General features: G+C 38.1%; 1 protein-coding gene across 1 annotated transcript in view; it reads right to left on the bottom strand.

Moving 5' to 3' along the window:
* Positions 1-24,155, bottom strand: part of SLC44A5 (solute carrier family 44 member 5) — a 415,088-nt gene that overhangs the window by 101,274 nt on the left and 289,659 nt on the right. The window contains exon 3 of the mRNA XM_056123215.1: positions 486-559. Coding sequence (XP_055979190.1) covers positions 486-559 — 74 coding nt within the window. The remainder of the gene's footprint in view (positions 1-485; positions 560-24,155) is intronic.

Below are 24,155 nucleotides of genomic sequence, written 5' to 3'. Positions count from 1 at the left end.
GAATCTAGGTTCTTGCATGCCAGTCAAATTATCTGCTGTACTATCTTTCTGGCCCTGTGTTAATTTCTTACAGTGTTGTGTACCCTCTGAAAACTGGTGAAATCTATTTCCTCAGGAAAAGATAGCACTGTAGCACTGTCCTCCCATTTTTCATCAATTTGCTCCAGTGGGCACCAGTAACATCTCACAACAAATTGTAAAACTTGTTGTTACTGATTTTGGCATATACTATACGTCACGGAGAGCTTGCCAGGCTTTGCAGTATGGGCAAGATACTCTTGGTAGCTTGCCGGGTTCTCCGAGAGGGGCAGAGGAATTGAACCTGGATGGCAGCATGCAAGGCAAATCTCCTACCCACTGTGCTATCCCTCCAGCCTCCAATATAAGTGCTTTTGGAAGAAAATAATTAATGTTTAAAATTCAACACTGACTTAAGTTGTTCCATTAGCAAATGTTAAGTATCTTCTATACCTGTATGTACTCACCCACAAGTCCTAAAAGAATGTAGCCAAAAATGAACAGTATGAAGATTAAACAGCATAAAATATCTGTACAACACCTAAGGACAAAAAGAAACAAAAGGATTAAAAGAGGTCCAAATGACTTCATGTTTAATGCACAAGATATATGAAGAGAATAAAAATATTAATGAAATAATAGTTGTATTATATTTTGTATCTAATAATTATGAAGATCAAACGTACTTTCTGTAAATAAATACACATCTCTCTCTCTATTTATGTATATATATATCTCCAGCAGCAATACATAGTCATGGTTTCATGAAAGGTTTAAAGAAACGTCCCCAGAATTTTTTGTGCTTAATCTTTCTTGTTTATGTGTAAAATATCCTTAGAAATTAGAGGATTTTAACATTTATTATTTTATATTTGAAAACATAATTTAAGCTATTTGATTTTTATGGTTTTTCTCTACATGTTACCTCCTCATGCAGTAAAAAAAGATAGCAATTTTTTATTTCTCCCTTTATTCTCTATATAAAATTTTTGAGGGTATTATCCGTCATTAGAGGAGTCACTACATAAATTTCTATGAGGTACAGTTACAACAACAACATATGTAACATGTTAAAAATAAAATGATTCAGAACTGCAACTTTTCCAGTTATCCTCTAAATAGATACCATCAAATTAGGTTTAGAGGAAAGTTGGCTCATGGACATGCAGTGATTATCTAAGCATCACTAGTCAAGCTAAGGCTTAGCAGGACTCAATATTTTCAACTAAAGCATTTCCTTTTCATTTAATAGTAAATTTTATTATGCCTAGAAGTGATTAGGACAAAACCTAAATCTTAGAAGTGAGAACCAATACAACCATTCTTAATTTGAAACATAATGAAGACTATATTTATAAAGAAAAAGATCAACTTACTTGACAGAATTAAAAGTGGCACAAAAACAAATGCTTCTCACATTGAAGGCATATGTTCTAAACTTTTTTCTCAGACATGTTAAAATTAATGATGTAGCAGCTGAAATAATGATAATTAATAACTAAATAGTAATAGACCTAGTATTGACCTTACATTGATGATGTTCTGTTGCACTTTTATTGCTTTCACATATATAACTTGTATATTTCTTAAGAACATCTAAGGTTGCTGTGGGGGTAGGGGATGGGGGTGAGTTGATTAAAAACCATGAAAGAGAAGTAATTACAGAGTTAGGCAAATATCTAGGTCTCTAATGCCTAACCTTTTTGTTTAGTAGCTATGTTAACATGGTAATTTTTGTAATGACTCAAATCATCTATATCTAAAACTTTAAACACATCTTTATTACCCTACCTAATCACCGGAAGTGAATTTTTCATGGAGAAGGTTAATCACAGTCCCAACACAAACTTTTCTGTATTCAAATACAAATTCAACCCATTAATTTGTTGTTTGGATTTCAGAATAATGAAAATAATGCAAAAATAAGATATTCGTTTATCTCATTTTTTAATGTTAATAACCACTGAAAGCAAAAACCATTCTGTGTGAGGAGTGTATCTGATTCACTTGCATTCTGACACATCCAACTCTAGACCAGCTTCTCAACCTGTCAAACAGTTATCAAAAGGCAAGATACCTATTAAGAAATGCCTTCAGGCAAGGAACAAAATGAGAGAAAACTAGAACACTGACATGCCTAAATTGGAAATCTTCCAGTTGTTAATGTCCTTGTGTATAATAATTACCAGGAAGAGGGAGAAAGTAATTTGACTAGAAGCAGTGTCAGCTTTATCAGTATCATATATCTATTTATAATATGCTTATATCTCTATTATGTGATATGTAAAAGTATTACAATGTATATCTAAAATTATCCATGGTACTATGTTATACACTTGTAATATGTTGTAAGTAAACAACATGATGAGAGTAATAAATTTACCAATTTCTAAGGAAAGAAACACCCCCAAAAGAGAATTATTTTTGTTTTCCTTATGGCATGCTTAAAATTTATTCTTTGAAAAACAGAATATATTCTAAATAAGGAATCTTATATGTATGTACCTCTTTTTTAGTCACTATTGATATTTTCTAGAACTTATGCTAGTTTAAAAGTTTTCCCTAATTTCTATTGTTATGGAGATTCACAATACTGTTAATGGTAGTAACAGGCATACAATGTTCCAGTACACACTCTCCACAAGAGTGCCAGCTTCCCTCCACGTAGGTCCCAAGGTCCCTTTCCAAACATTCACTAGTACCTGCCTCCCTCCCTGTTCTGTAGACCAGCTCTCAAGTTCTTGCCATTGTTCATTTGTAATTCCCTTACATATGAATGACATCATCTGTATTTGTTCCTCTCACCCAAAGAAGAACCACATTTTAAAGTAAAACCCACATTTCTTAGTTGCTGGCAACTGATAAATGGCATCAATTGGTATAGGGTTACATAAAATATGGAATTTTATTATTTCTTTTTCTTATTTATGCTGAGGGGGCTAGAGTGATAGCACAGCGAGTAGGGCGTTTGCCTTGCATGAGGCCGACCCAGGTTCTGTAAAAACTATGCACATAGAAGGTTGTGTGTTCGCGGGCTCTCTGGATGGTTCTATCTCACCACCCACATTCGTGCTCTTGAGCCACTGTGTGTGGCCTGGATTGGGACGGCTGTTGGCCAAGGGCAGGCAAAGGAATAAAGAGCGCCAGGCTGGTTGGTGTTCGTTGCAGTTTATTCCAATCCTCTCTTCCTTCACTCCTGTCTCTCCTCTCCTCTCTCTCCAACTGCTTGCTCCTGTATTCTTCTACATTATTCTCTCTCTTTCCCTCTTGCTAACCTCTCTGCAGTCCATCTTGCCTGCTGCCCTGCTCTCTCTCCTCACCCCCCCCCCCCACCCCCGCCTCTCCAACTCCCTTATCTCTCCAGGCTGACACTGCACCCAGTCAGGTAGCAAAATCAAGTTCAAAGGGAACATCACCTAGGATATTCCAAAGCCTGACTGCCCAAGGGCAAAATAACCCTTAAGATGTTTTTCTCTTTTCCCTAGTCCAATAACTCTATCAACATCTCAATCACGAATCACAAATCACGACCATCCTGTTATTCGTCGATTGCCTCGAGCCTGCAGTAACGTCTCCTTCATCCTAGCCCTGAGATTTTTAAGAAAGTGCTATATTCAAAGATCTTTAGGAGAATGAGACCCCTCATTGTTATCGGTATTTGGCATATTGGGTACGCCACGGGGAGTTTGCCAGACTCTGCCGTGTGGACAGGTTACATTCAGTAGCCTGCCAGTTTGTCCAAAGTAGGAATGAGATAAGATGTCATAATAAGATGTTCCAGGAGCTTGTTTTTATAGTCTCTGAGTCTTAGCCGTTGATGGGATTACACGGCGCCAAGGGGCCAGTTGGTGGGTGTGACCCCCGCCTACTGGAATTCGGAGGATCTGGGTGGAGGATGCTCAGCACCGATCCAAGTAGGCTTGGAGATCTCAGCCCCGGGACCCGCTTGCCTTTGTTCCTCTGCCGGAACCTTCAGGTGTGCGGAGAGTGGTCTCAGCATGGTGGTGGCTGATCCTGGAGGTCTTCGGCTGCCGGAGCCCTGGTCGGGGCGGGGAGGAAAGCTCAACCTGCTCCCTCCAAGGGGCCCTGGGGAGGACAGCCAGGCGCAGGGGCAGGAGACTGACTGCACTGTTCTCTTCCGGAAGCTGGTTTTTATAGTCTCTGAGGAACAAAGGCAAGCGGGTCCCGGGGCTGAGATCTCCAAGCCTACTCGGATCGGGGCTGAGCATCCTCCACCCAGATCCTCCGAATTCCAGTAGGCGGGGGTCACACCCACCAACTGGCCCCCTGGCGCCGTGTAATCCCATAAATGGCCAAGACTCAGAGACTATAAAAAAACATCTCAATACTAGTTATTTTTGTATGGACACAGTAAGAGATAACATTGAGGCTTGTAGGGCAGCTCTTCTGGGAACATCTTGCCACAGATCTCAGACTATAGCACTCAGGCCAGATTAATCATTCCTAACAGGGAATTCCTAGCAGGGTCCAAATCTAGTTATTACTTTTTGGATCATGACAGCATTTGTCCATGACCAAGCTCTTTACTTACAGTTAAGCATTATGGCACTTTGGCCAGGCCCATCTGGATGCCAGGGTAGCACATAGCTTACCTCTTGCCCTGGTTCCATCCAGTCCCTCTTCAGGACCCTGCTTTTGGGGGCACTAGGAAGTAAAGGCAGCTGAGGCTTAGGTGACAGAACAGATGCCCGGGAGGGAAATATCACTGAGAGTCACATTACAAAAGCATGTCTTCTTGTGTCCATACAAAAAGGACATTGCTCTGAATAAACTATGCAAAGGACTTAGGGAGAACAGAAAAACAATATTTACAAGTCAACAGAGCACAAAGAAAGAAGTTACAAATAAACACAGAGGAATGGGAAAACTTGATGGGAGCAACCCAATATACCTAAATTACCTGAGGCAATGCAGGAAGGACAAAACTGTTATCCTACAGGTTTCGATTCCTCCGTCCCTCTCAGAGAGCCCAGAAGCTACTCAGAGTATCCTGTCTGTATGGCAGAGACTGCCAAGCTCCCTGTGGCATATTCATCTGCCAAAAAACAGTAACAACTGTTACTGTTGTTACTCACAATGGAGACATTACTGGTAGCCGCTCGAGCAAATCGAGCAAAATTGATGAACAACCAGAGGATAGTGACAGTGAGAGTGACAGTGATTTATGCTAAGGACACACATCACCATGGAATACCTGTTGACAACATATTTCTCAACAATTCACATATGAATGTATATGATGACTCTATTCTGGGGAGAATAATATATTCAAATTCACTTTGATTTTTTGGTACACTGTCTTAGAGAAACATCAGAACTGCTCCCATGGCCAGATTCTTAGTTTTATTTTATTTTATTTAAAAACAGAAATGGCCCGTTCATTGACAATTATCAGGAGTCTCAAAAAGCAAGAAAAATATTTGTGCTGAAATATTTTTTTCTAGAATCCCTTTGTCACCTTAATGAGACTAGTTGTAGTTACTGGTTTTGGCATATCAAATACACAACGGATAGCTTGCCAGGCTCTTCCATGCGGGCAGAATACTCTCGGTAGTTTGCCAGTCTTTCTGAGAGGGATAGAGGCTTTTGGGGCAACCTCTAATCACCCTTGTAGGTGTTACCATATTTGAACCCTATCAAATATGGTACGACAATTCCGGAAGATGGGTATTTAGTGTCTTATGATGTGTCGCGCGGCCGCTTTGCGGCCGCACGGGTCCAGAAAGCATCCTGGAGTGTGGCGACGGCTGGGTAGTGGAGGTAGTGTCGATAGTGGAAGTCTGCCAGGAGACGTTACTGGCGCCTGCTCGAGCAAATCGACGACTAACAGGAAGTTAAGTGATTAAGTGATTTTTTTCTAATTGATTTAATTTTTAAATTTTACTTTTAAAAATAAGAATTTTATGTGTGAATCTTGTGCTTTACCATCAGTTAATTATAGCTGTCTTTTTAAAATAATTAATATATTTGTTTCTCTCACTTACTTCAGATATAATTCCTCCAGGAAAAAAAAATGAGTGCTTAGAAAATTTTTGGAAATTTTATTTTTTTAATTTTTATTTTTCTAACTGAGTCACTGTGAGATACATAGTTACAAAGCTGTTTATGATCAGGTTTCAGTCATACAATGCTCCAACACTCATCCCTCCACCAGTATCCATTTCTCATCACAAATTACCCGTTTCCCTCCCGCCACCCTGCCCAAGCCACCCAGCCTGCCTCTATGGCTCTATGGCAAGTACTTTCCTTCTCTGTCTCTGTCTGTCTCTGTCTCTGTCTCTCTGCCTCTCTGTCTCTGTCTCTCTCTCTCTCTCTCTCCTGAGTACTATGGTCTGCAACACAGATACTGAGAGGTTATCTTGCTTGTAAATTTTTGCAAAATTTAATTTACAGTTTAGTACAATTTGGATACTATATTTTGAGTCAATACCATACCAGTACCTTAATAAAATATTTTAAAAGTTGAAACACATTGCTATTTTTTCTTTTAATGTCAGGATTTCTGTAAAAAAACTAAGTGTTCTATTGAAAAAAAAGACATTTAATTTGGCTAATTTTTAAGACTCTCATGACAGCTTTTTCAGTAATGGTGCTAATGTGCCTCTGGTTAAAAATCATTCCGAGTCATTCTAGCTGGAAGCCTGTGACAGCTGTATCTTTTCCTCAGGTGGACTCACTTTTAGAGCAAGCACATAAAGTCACGAAAGTATGACTGAAGTGAGTTAGTTTCATTCCAGTCAGTCACAAACAAAAGAGAAAATATTTATGCCTCAGTCTCTTCCTCTGTTTCTCCCCCAATCAAAACTTAACTTTTCCAAAACAAAATTAAAAAACCAAGCTAACTCATACATTTATCAGAAAGCCACTGAATTTTTCATTCAGTGGTACAAAAGAATTTACAAAAGCTAACCTACCACAGTCCCATTGCCACCTTACATACAGTTTTTATTAGAATAAAAATAGGACTGACTGACAATATCGAAAGTTTGCACAGGTTTCCCTTTATCTTTCGTCTGCAATCCATAAATATACTAGGTCTATAGTAACTTTGACTTAAAATCTTGGGAGTTTGCTTTGACTTTCCCTTCTTCTTAGTTCATCTTTTTATATTCAATTGACACATTCTCTTGCTTCCCTCCCTCTGACGTGTCTTTCATCTAGACCCTTTCCTTTCTGTTCCACATTCTCTTATCCTCTCTTCAAATTAATGTCTTCATTTCCTAAATGGGGTCCTGCATGTAGTTTTTGCCTGTTCTAATTCATACTGCACATCACTGATATCACTGATATTTTATGACATAGCTTTGTTGTTTTAAAAAATTCAAGTGCTAGGGACCAGTATGACAATAATAGAAATACAGATTCTGGACTAGAACTGAGTGCTGAAAGTAGGTACAGGAATATACCTGACAAAATTTCAGTATCTGTATTGCAAACCATAATACACAAAAGGAAGAGAGAGGAAGAAAAGGGAAAGAATGGGGAAAGAGGGAAAAAAAGGAGAGGGAAGAGAGAAATAAAAGGGCTAGAGAGAGAGAGAGAGAGAGGGAGGGAGAGAGAAAGGGAGGAAGAGAGGCAGGGGAAGAATACAGGAGGATATCTGGTGAAATTGGTGGTGGGAAATGTACACTGGTGAAGGAATGGGTAATGAAACATTATATGACTGAAACTCAACTCGGTTGTGGACAATTTTATAACTGTGTATCCTACTGTGATACAATTAAAAAATTAAGAAATAAAATTCAAGTGCTTCTCCATCACCTATGTATTAATTCAATGCTAATTCAAGTCCCAAACTATCTTTCTAGCATTCTCTCTCACTATTCCTCTACAGCACTTCAACTAATTTGGCATTTTACATTCACTGAGTCCATTATGCATTCTCCCTTAATTATGCTCAAGGGTTCTCTGCTATGGACACTCAATCTCTCGAATTAACTATATGTTCCACTAGCATGAAACAGCCAGGATTTATTCCTATTATCTGGAAATAAGCATTTTTCTCTTTTTGATTTTTATTAAGATGCATGATTTACAAAATTATTCATAATCAACTTGTTTCAGGCATACAATGTTCCAAGGCTGAACAATGTTCCAAGATTCCAGTTCCACCAACAATGTCCTCCTCCCTCCACAGGGGTTTCCAGGTTTCCTCCCAAACCCCAGCCTTCCCCTTTTGCAGGCATGTAACATACTTTCAATGATTCTTGAAAAACTTGTTTCAAGGCTATGAATTTCCCAAGTTGTTGTCTGTCCAAACTCTCTATCAGTCCTTCAAATCTGCACGATAATCTTGCTGAATAGAGTATTCTTGGTGAGCTGTTTATTTCATTGTGTTTTTGTACGATATCCCTTCATTCTTTCCTGGCTTATAGAGTCTCATTAATAGATCTGCTGTATAACTTACATGTTTTCCTTTGTTTTTAAGCACCTTATTTGATCTTGCTGCTTCTAATATTCTATCTTTTCTCTTTTTTGATTTTATCATTTTGAGTATAAAGTGCCCTGGAGTTTTTCTATTTAGGTCAATTTTTTTTTCTTTTTTTTTTTTTTTTCCCCCCTTTATTTTATTTTATTTTTTTTAAAGTTGTAGATTTACAATTTTTTGTGCTTTGGTTTCAATTATACAATGATCAGATACCCATCCCTCCACCAGTGCCCATTTTCCACCACCATGGATAATATCCCTCCCACCCCCATCCCCCCATCCCCCCGTCTCTGTGGCAGGGCAATCCCCTGTGTTCTCTCTCTCCTTTCGGGTGTTGTGGTCTGCAAAAGAGGCATTGAGTGGCAAACATGTTCAGTCCATAGTCTACTTTCGACATGCATCTCCCCTCCTGGGAGGATCCTCCAGACATCCTTTATTTGGTGCTCCCTTCTCTATCTGAATAGCCCTTTCCTCTAGGATACCCGGCTGGCCTCTAAGTTATGGAGTAATCCTCCTGGTGCTGATCTCAGCTATTCTTGGGTATTAATCTCATACTTTGTTACTTTATATCCCCCAGATGAATGCAATCTTTCTATGTCTATCCCTCTCTTTCTGACTCATTTCGCTTAGCATGATACTTTCCATATTGTACCACTTGTATGTAAATTTCATGACTTCATCTTTTCTAAGAGCTACATAGTACTCCATTGTGTAGATGTACCAAAGTTTCTTTAACCAGTCATCTGTTCTTGGGCATTCAGGTTTCTTCCAGTTTCTGGCTATTGTAAAGAGGGCTGCAATGAACAAACAAGTGCAGATGTCACTTCGACTATACATTTTTGCCTCTCTGGGATATATTCCCAGGAGTGGTATTGCTGGGTCAAATGGGAGCTCAATTTCTAATTTTTTGAGAATCGTCCATACTGTTTTCCAGAAGGGCTGAACCAGTGGACATTCCCACCAACAGTGAAGGAGTGTCCCTTTCTCGCCACATCCACGCCAGCATCGGTTGCTTTTGTTCTTTTGAATTTGGGCCAGTCTCTGAGGTGTGAGATGGTATCTCATTGTGGTTTTGATCTGCATCTCCCTGATGATTAATGATGTAGAGCATTTTCTCATGTGCTTTTTTGCCATTCGGATTTCTTCTTTGAGAAAGTTTCTGTTCATTTCATTGCCCCATTTTTGGATGGGGTTGGATGTTTTCTTCTTGTGGAGTTTAACCAGTATTTTGTATATCCTGGATATCAACCCCTTGTCAGATGTGTATTCGGTGAATATCCTTTCCCATTCTGTAGACTGTCTTTGTATTTTGGTCACTGTTTCTTTGGAGGTGCAGAAGCTTCTTAGTTTAAGATAGTCCCATTTATCTATCTCTGTTTTCACTTGCTCGGCCAGTGGCGTGGCATCTTTGAAGATACCATTAGCTTCAATGTCATGGAGGGTTTTGCCAACTTTATCTTCAATGTATATTTAGGTCAATTTTTGCTGGGACCCTACAGGCCTTTTAGATCTTGGTGCCTATATTTCTTAACTCTGGGAAATTCTCATCAATGATCTCCTTAACTATTATTTCTTCATCACATTTGCCTTTCTTTCCTCACTGAGACTCTCTTCTCAGTGGTCATTCCTGGTAGTGCTCAGGGAACTATATGTAGGACCGTGAGTCAATCAAATTGGGCTCAGCTGCATAGAAGGCAAGTGGCCTACCCCTATACTATCTCTCCAGCACAAAATTTTGTGAAATTATAGTCTGTGATGTTTGCATGTAATCACTTAGCAATGCATTTCTTAAAATGTATCTTCATCATTGAGTGACAAGACCATTTGCTCGAGCGGCCCTCCCGTTGATCGTCGATTTGCTCGAGCGGGCCCAGTAACGTCTCCATTGGAGACTTTGTTGTTACTGTGTCTGGCATATCGAATACTCTCGGTAGCTTGCCAGGCTCTCCGAGAGGGGCAGAGGAATCGAACTCGGGTCGGCCATGTTGGCCGCTTGTAAGGCGAACGCCCTACCCGCTGTGCTATCGACAAGACCATACATGAAGTAAAATATTATTCAAGCTTGAAAAGTTTGATACCGTATTGTATATAGAATGAGATTTTGGTGGATGATTGAAGACCACCCAGGGTTACTTTGAGAGTGAAAGGGAGCAGATATTAAGAATGTATACTTCAGGTCAGATTAAGGGTCTACACAATAGCTCCTTCCCGACCTTCTGCTTGCTGCTCCACCATCACAGGTGAGGTTTACCTTTGGCTGACATCACTGGGCCAACTTCAGAACAGAAGGCAGAACCTTTCCTTTCTTGCAAGGTCTCAGAAGTCTCCACATCAGACCTGTGCCATATCAAGGGACCACACACAGCTTCTGAAGCAACAGATATACTCAAATTACACTCTGCTCACAGTTACGCTTCCTGTCATTCAGTGAAGACAGGCAGAGAAGTGAGAGAGCAACCTCCAGCCTAATCCCTCAGCATATTCTAGGGAGTCTAACTATGAAGACTACACCCTAGCACACCAAGAACACTAGAAAAAACAATGGGGAAAACATGTAGTAACCCACCAAGTTAAATCAATGAAAATAAAATTACCAGAGACTCAAACAATACCAATCACCTTAGTAAATACTCTGACAATGACCAGTGAAACCATGATGTGGATGTTAAACTGAAAGAAACACTGGCACAGGAAGTCAGGAAAGCATTAGAAAAGTGTAAAAGTGGAAATGGAAATAAAAACTACAATCAGAAATAAAGACATGGTAGGTGATATAAAAACTCAATAGAAGTTTTAGAATAGAATAGCAGAATAACAGCAGCTGACCAAAAGATCAGGTGCTCCAAGATGAGGAGGAAACAGCAGAAGGTAGAAAATAGTCTGAAAAGAAATGAACAGCATACCAGAGAACTATGGAATGAATTCAAGAGGAACAATATAAGACTCATCCTGACAAACAAAACAAAACAAGCAATGCTAGATGGCATAGCCTAATGCAACTATAATCAGATATGCAGTCTAACATTGAAACCTTCTTAAGTGATTCAAGACTAAATGCACGTTAAATAGTTTCATTTAATTAATTTTGAGGTAATATTGATTTATAACACTGTACATGCATTAGGAACACAGATTCACATCTCATCAACTGTATGATACCAAAGCATATCTGCCACCCACTAAATTCTAATTACTCTCCATCGTAATCCAATTGCTCCCACTCCCTAATTCTTTCTCCTAGAGTAAACACAGTTCTTTTGTAAGAAATCCAGGGTTTTCTTTTTTTTTTTGGTTAAGTTAATTTGTTTTATTTATATTCCACACAGGAGTGAATTCATCTGATATACTGCACATTTTTCTCATGAAAGTTTATAATTACTTTGCAATTTATTTTATTCTTAGAATATATTTTCCTAAGGATATATAGTGAGAACACATTTCAAAATAGACATACTATATATTTTTTGTTCTACAGACAATTTTATAAAAACGATTTAAAAAAAAATTAGGCACTGCGATTTACAAAACTGTTGATAGGGTTTTATTCCCACAATATTCCAGTGTCTTTCCTTCCATCACTGTCTCAGTGTACTGGTCTACCTTTAATCAACCTACCCCTTTATCCAACATTGTAAACTGAGTTCTGTATACTACATTTTTAAATCAATTTACTCAGTGTACACTTAGTTTGTTTCTATATATGTTTGCTCGAGCGGGCCCAGTAATGTCTCCATCGGAGACTTTGTTGTTACTGTGTCTGGCATATCGAATACTCTCGGTAGCTTGCCGGGCTCTCCGAGAGGGGCGGAGGAATCGAACTTGGGTCGGCCATGTTGGCGGCTTGTAAGGCGAATGCCCTAGCACAGCGGTAGGGCGTTCGCCTTACACGCGGCCAACATGGTCAACCCGAGTTCGATTCCTCCGCCCCTCTCGGAGAGCCCGGCAAGCTACCGAGAGTATTCGATATGCCAGACACAGTAACAACAAAGTCTCCGATGGAGACGTTACTGGGCCCGCTCGAGCAAATCGACGATCAACAGGAGGGCCTTTACCTTTACCTTTACCTATATATGTTACTGTGAATAATATTTCAATAAACATGAAAATGCAAGCATCCTGAGATCCTGATTTGAATTATTTTATTTGTTAATCTTATTGACTCTGGGGCCACACCCAGTGTGCTCAGAGTTTACTCCTGTATTTGTTTTCAGGGATCATTCCTGGTGGGGCTTGGGAGACCATATGCAGTTCCAGCAAGTGAACTCAGGTCAGTGTGTGCAAGTGCCTTTCCCACTGTACTATTTTTCTTGCTTCCAAATTTCAGTTCTTTTATTTGTGAGAACATAAAAAGTAAACCTGAAGGACATTTGCTTAAGCTAAGCAAAACAAGCCAATCTCCAGACAAATTCTATGTAAATCCACTTAAGTCAGTTATCTGAAATAATGTAATTCGGGGCTGGAGGGAGAATTCACAAGACTGAGCATATGTTTTGCATGCCAGAGGCCTCATTTTGATCCCTGGCACATCAAGCAGGTGCAGGGCCAGCTTAATACTGACCACCAGTTCAATAAACACTTGGCTGCCCTAGACCCAGGTATTAGCAACCAGCACTGACTGTAGCTCTAAGTCTGTAGTTTGACTCACCCTGGTCTGGTTGAGCAGCAGAGTCTCCAGAGGATGGAGGGAGAGGAATTAATAAAGAGGGGGAGGTCAAGGGTTCCTGGTCATTCTGCGGAAGTAGAGTTCAAGGGAAGGCAGACAATTAGGTGGGCGAGAGGGTGGTCTGGGAAGACGGGAGGACGTTTTGGGACGATCAGTCCCGCGGGCAGAGTCCCGGGAAAACACAGTTTGAAATTTCACAATAGTGCGTAGACTGGGAAGCTGAATCAGGTGTAGGGGTCCTGGGACGAGGTGGAGGCTGAGATTTTGCGGTTTGGAGACAAATTGGGAGAAAGTGGGTCGGAGAAGTGACAGGAGGAACAAAAAGAGGAGAAAGAAGGTGGGGAAGATTGGGGACAATGCGAGGACGCTTCCTCTACATTTCCAAACAGGCTTTGGCTAGACACTCCTCTCATGCAGCTGAGCGGAATGAGCCTGAGCTGGCCCTGCACCTGCTTGATGCACCTTTGTCCCTGTGACCTATCCTGTGTCTCTGTTGTTCATTATGACTTTCCTCTGCCTCTCCAGGGACAGGTCTGATGCTAGCCTGGGTAGGGGTATCTGCTCAGTGTGATCAGAGGAAGTAGCTGAGAGCAGAAACAGGACTGGGACAAACGCCCCTGTGTGCTGGAATGCTCTCTCTGTATGTACCTCCGTGGTCACTGGGTAATTTATAACCAGAAATACTTAGGAAAATGGTGCCTAATCAAGGCAGCTGAGGCAGAAAATGGAAAATGGTCTGGGAGTAGTCAGTGACTCCTTTCTTTTACCTTATTACATTTCCCAAGGCTTCAGCCCATCCCCCTATTAGCACAGAAGGGATCTGAGGAGATATGACCATCCTGAGCATCACTAGCAGTGACTTCTAAGCAACATCAAGATATCCCCCAAACCGGAAAAAAAGAAAAAAAAAGTCAAGTTCATAGAAACAAAAAGTAGAACTGTGATTGTCAAGGGCTGGGGAAGGGGCAAAGAGGGAGCTACTTCTCTTCATGTTTAAGTTTCAATTATACATGATGAATAATAGAGTTCTGTGATACAATATGTCTGTTTAGCCATACCATACTAGTCACTTAAATATTTTTGAGAATAGACTTTATATTTTGTGCTTACTAACATAAAATTATAGAATAAAAGAGATGATAATCATTTCTAGGACATACTATACAAGGATGCATCTGTTTATACACAATGCTTTGAAACTGCAAAGGATTAGACAATCCCCAGTGGATAAAAGCCTAAGATATATAGTCAGTACAACTGTGATCTGAGGGAGCTAGGAGAGGTGTGAGGGAAGGGGATAATGGTGGAGGGATCCTTGTACTCTGATGATGGGCAAGATAGAGCAGCACTACAATTTAAAAAAAAAAAAAGAAAAAAAGAAAAGAAAAAGTGGTGGAAGGATTAAGGCACTTTGGTGGTGGTGAAGGTGCATTAACTTTTAACATCAAAACCAGAAATGGTAACACTATTGTAACCAAGTTATCTAAACTACAACAAAAATTAAAACAATTAAATCTGGCATGAGAAAAAAAGAATGTCTCTGTTTATTATCATATAGTTTGACTCTAAACTTCTGTTATATGTGAGTTTAATATGTTTCAAATAAGTTTATTTCAATAATGAAACATTTTAACTTAAAAATAGCCAAAATTCCAGATTTAAAATGTAAATAAAATGTAAATAAAAAAACTCAAAGTTTTTAACTAAAAAAGATCACTCTCACTTCTACATACTTTACTAAAATCTTTTCTTCTTCTACCTAGTATAACCTAGGCAGGTGGGTGGGAAGCTATAGATAGGCCAAATTTAGCCTCACGTCTGTTTCTATAAAGCTTCCAAATTAAGAATGTTTTCTACATTTTAAAAACATTTTTTTAAACCTGTATCATAACATTCTCTAGGGAAGCATTTAGAACAATGCCTATAGAGATGCAGTAATTGATGCTCCATGAATTATTCATGTTACAATCTCTGACAAGCCATGACATCATACATATGCTTTGTGATTTTTTAAAGCTGTATTAGGGTTAGAAAAACAGTACAAGTGTGTTAAGGCACATGCATTTCCACATGGTCAAACATGGATCAAATCCTGGCAACACATAGTGACCCTAATATCACTAGGCACAGTCTCTGACATTCCTGAGCACCACCAGGTACACCGTGCTGGAGACCCCCAAGCGCTTGATAGGGTGGCCCAGTGATCCCCAGCACTGCTTTCTCTAGTCCTTGCATTGAGAAAATGCTACAGTTGACTGAGTTGCTGGGAGGTGCCCCTGGGTCTCCTGAGCACCTTTGGAAAACAAATATTTTAGGTAGGGTTCTGTACTTTTGAACAATACCATAACTTTTATACTATGGCAACAATAAAAATATAATTCTAAAAACTGAGTTTCAAATTTCAGGGTTTTTGAGGTAGTTGCTAGATGATTAACTTGTGGTCTAGAGATTCATTTTTTGGCTCAAACTTAAGGCTACCAGAAGAACACCACTATCAACAATAAAATACATGACCCAAGGAAAAAACAATCACCAAAAGGGGTCTCATTAACCAGTGTAAGGCCTGGAAAGCCCCAGGTTCATTCTGGGCATCACCTGACATACCCAGGAGGATCCCAGCAACTCTATTATCAAAAATAGGAACAATGACAAAAAAGGGGGAGGGGGATAATTTATTTTTTAAAACCTATAAAACAACAACAAGCCAGTAGTTCAATTAAGAGGCAATCAGTGTTTTGGGGCTGGAGCGATAGTACAGCACATAGAGCGTTTGCCTTGCACAAGGCCAACCCGGGTTCAATTTCCAGCATCCCATATGGTGCCCTGAGCATCGCCAGGAGTAATTCCTAAGTGCAGAGCCAGAAGTAACCCCTGAGCATCGCCGAGTGTGACCCAAAAAGCAAAAAAGAAAAAAAAAAGGCAATCAAAGTTTTGTTTAAATTCATATTTTAGTTCCACTAACTCTTATCATCCAATAACTTTTCAGGGATAGCTTTGGACCTTCATTTTCTTTTTTTCCTTCTGTGACAGGAAATCTAGAGTTATCAATTATCCAAGAAAGTCATTAATATCAAGCATGAGTGCAAGAATGTAACTCCTAAAAATCATTACTCTGACAGCTCATACATTCGTGCCTAATGAGTTGGTTTAGAGACTGTCATTGCCTGTGTTTTCAGCTAGATTCTCACCTCTCATTCACAAGTTTCTATTGTCACCTGGTATGGCTGTTGACAACACGACTGCTTTGTAAGATATGTTCTAGAAGCACTACTCTACGTGCTTCTGTTTCACATTAGTGATGCCAGGAAGCCATGGCTGCTTTTCAGATTCATCCTGCTAAAATCTGTTCCAGGAAGATAGAATGGTAACTTCTCAAAGGACTTAATAGAGGTCAGTGAACCTTGTGGTCATCTGCCAAGTTTCCCTGAGTTACATGTCACAAAGTAGTGTGTCTTGAATTGGTCAGAATGTCTGATTTGGTTCTAATTAATCTTCAAACGAGGGTAGAGTCCTCTATAAGTTTACCCCTTCACACTTCACTATTGATTCACTATTGGGAATTTGGTGGCTTTCTGTGAGGAGTATCCTCTAAGCCTCTGTACCTGATGCTTTAACTTTACCCTTTCTCCTTTTCTTCCAGCTTCTCTCCTACTTTCCAGACACTTTTCAAAAGTTCTGTTAATTTATTCCCCCAGTTTTAGATTATGTCCTATACCACACTATGTATTTTTAAAAAGTAAGATATCGTGGTCATTTCTACAAGTATAATTAGAAGTAATGATTATCTTGAAAATTCCTCCCCCAGGACTGAGAGATAACCATGTACTGAGCAGATGCTGTGTATGTAGGAGGCCGGGTATGATAACTATATTCCCAAGGCCTCCAAGCATGGCTGTGCATGGTTCCTCTGCCATAGAAAATCAACAAACAAAGAAAAAAAAACAACAAAAAATAGGAACCTCCTCTGCTAGTGGAACCAGTAACTAAATAGAAACACCCAAACAAGCTTTTCGTTATTGAACTCGTTTTTCAGATATTCAATCTTAAAGTAAGTTTTTCAAGTCTAAAATATTTAAAAGATAAGTTTAAAGCTAAGTTTGCCTTAGAAGATAACTCTGGAATCTAATTATTGATAAAGAAGTGTTAGTTTTGTGAGATTTTAATTTTTTAGAACATTTTAAACTGCTGCTGAAAAAGAAAATATACTAAATAACACACTACCCTAAGGAATCACAGAATGACATTTATAATGTCTTTCAAATTTATTGCATCGTGTAAGTTGATATGCATTTAATACCTGTTTTATTTCATTCTGAATATATGAATCTTAAACATTTCCCTATCCTTTATGGTTTATTTTTACTTTGGTCTCATTTGCATTTGGGTTTTCATTACCTTGAAAGAGTAGCTTTAAGTGGTTGTGATTTATATTTTCTATTTGTCAGGAGAAATATAGTTCACTCTTTTATACAGAGAACTGATGCCTATATAATTGTCTTTTTGTTTCAAATGAGACACAGCTAGACAAAATTGTTCTTGCTAGGTTATTTATCAACCTTGCAAAACTTGCATAACATTTAAGACTCTTATAGTAGGTAGAAACCATTCTGCAAATTGATAGTAGAGCGAGAGCTGGATGATAGTTAATGCCCACTGTCCCATAGGACAGCTAGCAGCATGGACCAAAAATGACATACAAGAAGAGAGATTAGGAGAACCTGCTTGGAATGGCCTTAGGACATTAATCCAACATTATCAACCAAGTTTACAGGAAATCCATATCAATTTAGAATGCTCATTAATCTTCTTGAATTAGGTAAGAACTCTGTCTTCAAATGACCCTCTCTAGTAATTTTTACTGTAAAAATATGTACCAAGAATTTACTTGTAAAATTTTAAACTATTATTTATAATGAAAAATAATTAGAAATACATTTTAGAATAATAAATATGAAAACATATTTATGATATGAGTAAAAACAAAAAGTATATTTGGGCTAGAGAGATAGTACAGTGGGTAAGGCATTTAAATTGCACAAGGCTGAGGGGTTTGATCCCTAGCAATACATCTGGCTCCTCCCAAACCCCAGCCAGGAACAAGCCCTAAGCATCGCTAGACACTGCCCCCAAACAAAAAAAATTATATATACATATATATTTATACACACATTTACACAGATATACATATGTATTTGATAACATACATACTTACCATGGTTTTTATGTGTTTATGCATGTATGCAAATGACTAAGTTAAAAGACTATACAAAGATTGATGACATTAATTAATTAATGTCTAGTTGTAAAACTTAGGTGATTCTGTTTAGGTGATATTAAACTAGTATATTGTTGATATACTAGTATACTGTTGGTAAATTTGTACTGTAAAATAAAAGGTTTCTACTGGTTATGAAAATAAAATTAACAGACTTGTAAGATGGTATAATGCATGGTAGTGAATTTTTTTTAATGGTTTGCCCATTACAAAAGAGAATAGGCATTTAACACATATCTGCTGAATACAATGAGTAAAAGTGTTACCTGAACACTTAATATTAACATAAATATTTTATAATGATTCCTGGAGATGACTTCAAAGGCTGGACTGTATGTTTGCACACTGGAGGTAGGGTTTAATTTCTAACAATGTGTGGTCCCCTGAGCACTGTCAAGAGTGATTCCTACCCCAGAACTGACTTCCAAGCACAACCAGGTATGTTCCCAAAGCAAACAACATCAACAAAAAGTAAAGAGTTTGTTATTCCCCTATTTTCAAATTGTTCAGCAAAATGGGAAATTCTAACCATTAACCTAGACTTCAGCATTAAATAATATTGAAATTGCCCACTCTTTTCTATAAATATTTCCCAGTGCAAGTTATTCTATATGCTGCTTTTTATACATGACATGGTGTTTCTACTAGTAAGAATAGGATCGGTGTTATTTCGGTTGCTTCTTTTTGTTTGTTTTTTTGTTTGAGCGCTCGGCTGTGCTGAGAAGTCAACCCTGGTTGTATGCTCAGGGATCAGCCCTAGAAGAACTCAGGAGGCCATCATGGTCTGGGGATTGAGCTGTGTGCAAGGTACGTATCTTACCCACTAGACTATTTCTCTCATTCCACTTCAGCTATTTCAACAATGTCACTATTTTTATAAGCACTTGAAATTTGTAAGAATTTATACTTCTTGATTTGAACTTTTAGACATAATATCCATGTAAAACGATATATATATGTCAACCTAAGTCAACATATGTAGCTGAAAATATCAGGAAAAAATTATACCATAAATAGAGGTTGAAATCCCAAAGAATTTGTTTCAGGAAGAAAAAACAAAAGTGCTGTGGTTGTTAATCCTGCACTGGTGTGGTGTGTCATGAAGTAATGCTATTAAGTCCTGACTCATTTCATCTTCCTGCCACTCTCATCCTGAACTTGTAGACATTTATCTTCATGCTTGTACTTCATGTCACAAATTGACAGCTGCACTCAAGACACCTGAATCTCTTAATAAAGCTTTGCCTTTCTATTAAGAAAAGAAGTTCCTCTGGCAGATTTCCTCTTTAATTCAGTGACTAAAATTGTATCTTATGGCCATGCCTGCTTGGAAGTGACTTAGAAAAGCTGACTCTTTCGCTTCTATAAGAGAGAAGGGGATTTAAACAAAATAAGAGTGGAAGGAAACTTCCTCAAGATAATAAAGGACATCTATAACATGAAAAAAATAAATAAAATGAATATTTAGGGTGATAAAATATAAAATGTACCAGAGCTTCTAGTGAGATCTATTTAAATAATTATAAAATAAGATGATTTTTCTATTAAAATAATTTTGTCAAACACCCTAATGTATTTTCTCTGAAACTTATAATCACTATTGTTAAATATAAAATGCATTTTATAAGAATAGTTTAGGAAAATTGGATATTGTATATTAATCACAGAATTCAACCCAAAAAGATAAATTTCTCAGTAAAGCATATACTACAGCATATTGTCAATAACAGAAAATAGCAAGTTAAATCTTACATCTGGATAATTTTGTAGTTTATATTGAATGGATTCTTGAAACTCAAGTTCAATGGAATGGAGTTTGAAGTTTAAGTTAAGCTATAGGAAAGAATTGCCGTTGTTCTAAGATGAATAGTTTCAGTTCCTACCGCTAGCCTGTTTCCTGTCATTCTAAGACAAAAAGTTTATGGAGGGCATATATTATCTAACAGAAAGGAGCAATTGGTACAAGACAAATTGGTGCAGCAGAATGACTGTACAATCTTCAGTTTGGATGAGTCTGTCAGGGAATATCAGAGTTACAACATTTTATGTGTGTATGTTGACATGCCTTATCTCATTTGGATCATGACAACTATAAAATTGGTACGTGATTTTACTATGACCTCATTTTAAAAATACGGTAACTCCTGACTATAAATTCAGTGCATTTTTTTCCTGGAAGTCCTTAAATAGAGAAGCAGTATGTCAAGAGTAGTATTTTAGTAGGACTTAGTTGGTGCCAGGATAGACATCAAGTTTGTATGACGTAGGGAGTGAATTAGAAATGAAGACTGAACTGTGATGGTGGGAAGCGAGACAAGAATAAAGCCAAGGACAGTGCAGCTTTACCAGTGTCACCAGACTCCCAAGTATATCTGCTCCCGTGGATCACCAGGATATTGTTGCGATAAATACCACAGAAATGAAGAGTTTACAGCTCCACAGAGAAGCCTCAGGGGCTAGACTGGATACGGATGGATTTCTCTCTAGTGATTTTTAACACAGAGCGGGAAGAGATATTCAACCATTATTTGAGCACCAAAGCTTTCATTTACCTCTTCTACAGTCTTCAAAACACATTTTCACTTTATTGATTAAAAAAATTTTTTTCCTCTGAGCTTGTAGAAACCAGAGATCTTTTTTTCTTTTGTTCCAGTTTTCTTCTATGAATGTGGTTAGCTGACAACTGTCCTTTCTGGAATGAACCTGTGGGTTGCTCTATTGTTGGTTCTAATCCCTAAGAGCCACTCTGGGAGAACTGGCACCGAGGGCTCCTGGATGTAGATTGTGCATTATTAGCTACACAAGTGAAAGGTTAGTGAAGTGTGTTTCCAGGTCTTGTCAGTCACATATAGATGTGCAAGGACAAGATAAAGGAGTAGAGGGGAAGGGATAAAGTGACAACTGATGGTGAGATAAGACCAAGGAACCCCCCCACTGTTTTCTCAATTTTGAAGAAGAAAAATGTTAAGAGGAAAGAGCAGAAGCTACAGATAAAAATAAGAATTGATGTTAAGGTGGAGAGAGATGTTTACGGAAAGGCAAATAAGAAGAAATCAGAAAAACAAAATATAGAGAAATTCAAAGAAAGATCTGTAAGAAAGGAAAGAGAAAATAAATGTGAGCTAAAAATAAAGCAGCTTGCTTAAATCTGCTTGAGTTTGAGAAAAATCTAAGGCACAGATACAAATATTATATTTTATAAGTAGGTAAAAGGAAAAGCGGTGGGAAAAGATGATCATATTGCCTTAAAGTCTCTACTTTCTTTTATGATGTGACTGCAACAGTGAAATAATAAAGGCTGTACACTAGAGCAAATTTCAAGCACTAAATATCAAGGTCTTTGTATCTACTGCTCTCCTTCTGAAGACATTTATCGTTAATGTCCCTCTAATTCAACCACTATGTTTTCAATTTCAAAAAGTTATTCATATATCTATGTTCTTGCAAAGCACTTGAAGTATTAATCTAAACTTCATGCCTACACACAGGTCCCAGATGATTTAGACAGGACTATCTTCATTTCACACTGGTTAATTAATACAGGTCAATAGGGAAAATGCTGGCATCATCTTTTATACTCTGATGCAAATATCTTATGACTTCAAGCAGCAGTTTATTATCAAAAGCTGGCAGACTTTCACCATTACATCATCTTTTAGTTACTGGATAAATGTGCCAAAGTATGTTGAGAAAGACTGTCATTAGATGTAAATCCACTCTGGGGTTGCAGTAGCACTAATAAGAGTTGAGATATTGCCTAAAGCCTTAAAAGGTCATAATAAAATATGCTAAGCAGGAAAAAAAACTTAAGTTTCCTGTAACTAATACAAACATTTATAAAGGTAACGGTGACTCTCATTTTATGAAATTGACATCAACAATTAGGAAGCATCTCTGATTATTGAGTTGTATGATTGTTTTCTACAGTCTTATCCATCAGGTTTATGCTAAACCTAGATAGAAAATTAATATCCTAGTTTGTGCTCACTGAGAGTTTTTTCAGGGGGAGCCAGGAGTGGAGGGGAGGCAGGGGAGGAAGAGTTTTTCCAAGAAGAACAAAATTTTCATTTAAATACTTGAACTGCAGCTTTCAGTTATTTTTTCTGCATCATTCTGCAACAGGGAGAGAGAGAGAGAGATACTTAAAATATCTCTTAATCTTGCTTCCTCCTTGAGGTAAAAAATTGCCATGGAAATTAGTCTGGGAATTTAAGTTCTATCTACAGTTAACACCTAGAAAATCTCTGAACACCTCTTTACTTTAGTTTCTAGCACAAAGTTCTTATTTCTGTATGCAACATAAAATTGAAAGGTGGAAAATAAATTATGCAACATCTGTAAAGCCTGTAGAACTCCCCATCGAAAAACCCAACTTAGGAGTGTATGTCCATGAAAGTTCAGAAAACCATACGGAGAAGCAAAAACTGGAATAGGTAGAACTATAAATTATTACCTCTGTGGTGCACATAGTTCCACATGCAGAGTTCTAATTGAAAAAAACCTTTAGGACCATAAAAAGTTTGCACCAGTCTTTTAAAGTCTCTATTTTATTAATTTAACTTCTGAAATATCCCAATAATTCTTAATATTAGTTCTCATTTTACTGGTCAAAACACTGCGTATGGTTTGTTGTTGGTTCACCCCTACATCTGAAGTTCTTAGGAAACACTCCAATCTCAAAATTCTGTCTTCTAGAAAAAACTCTCACCCATACATTTCTCATCTTTCCTGTTCCTCCTTCTCAGTCTGTCTTCCTTTCTCTGCCCTGCCTAAGGACAGAATCTCAAGGTGCTCTCTTTGGTTTGTTTGTTTCTTTGGGTAAACACCTGGCAGTGCTCAGGACTTACTTCTGGCTCTGTGCTCAGGGATCACTCCTAGTAGGCTCAGGGGACAATATGTATTTGGTGACATCAAACCTAGGTCAGCTGCTTGGAAGATAATGTCCTAACACTCTAGTCCCTTAATGTGTTTTCTGATCTAAATCTTTTTCCAACTCGAACTGCTAACTTAACATGGTCTTATTTAAAAGTGATTTTCAAGTCTTCAGTTATGAATAGCCCTAACATCTCACATTATTGCTAGCCCTTAGTTTATTGTTTTTAGCTCCTTATTTTAAAACTCAAATATCAAATGTGTTTAAATGTTACAATTTCTCCTAGGTACAAACATTTTCTGCTCTTCCTTGCCTATTTCTATTTACCATTCATTCTTTTGGTCCAGTCTGAAATATCCTGTCATTCTTTGTTCCTTTCTCACCCTCCACATCTAGTTGATTGACAAGTTCTACTAATTCTCCATCCCACAATGCTGTTTCTTCCTCTCTAATCTCACTGACACTGTCAGTCTAGATACCACAGCCTCAGGTAATTGCCTCTTATTCTCTCTGAGTCGTCATCCACAGTTTATAAAATACAGAACTTGACATTTAAATTCTTCTAACAGTCTCAATTGCTTACAAAATAAAATCTAAACTTCTTAGCCTGGCCTTTACTAAGCTTCTCAAAATTACTTTCTATCTTCCTTCCATTCTCACAAATAACTTATGCTTTCACAAATCTTAGTATTTAGTTTAACCATATGAAATTGCTCATATTTAATGGTTTTAACTAAAAAAAATGGCACTCTAACGGCTCAACAGAAAATGCTTCTCTGTCTGCTTTAAATGCCCTTTCACCCTTTCTACTTGTCAAAACATCAAGACCAAGATTAAATGTTACCTCCTCTGGGAAGCAATCATTGGCAAGATTAGG

Source organism: Sorex fumeus, unplaced genomic scaffold (genome assembly GCF_029834395.1).
Source record: "Sorex fumeus unplaced genomic scaffold, SorFum_2.1 ptg000047l, whole genome shotgun sequence".
Taxonomy (NCBI): Eukaryota; Metazoa; Chordata; class Mammalia; order Eulipotyphla; family Soricidae; genus Sorex; species Sorex fumeus.
Note: the sequence above shows the minus strand (reverse complement) of the source record. Positions and strands in the feature narration are given on the sequence as shown.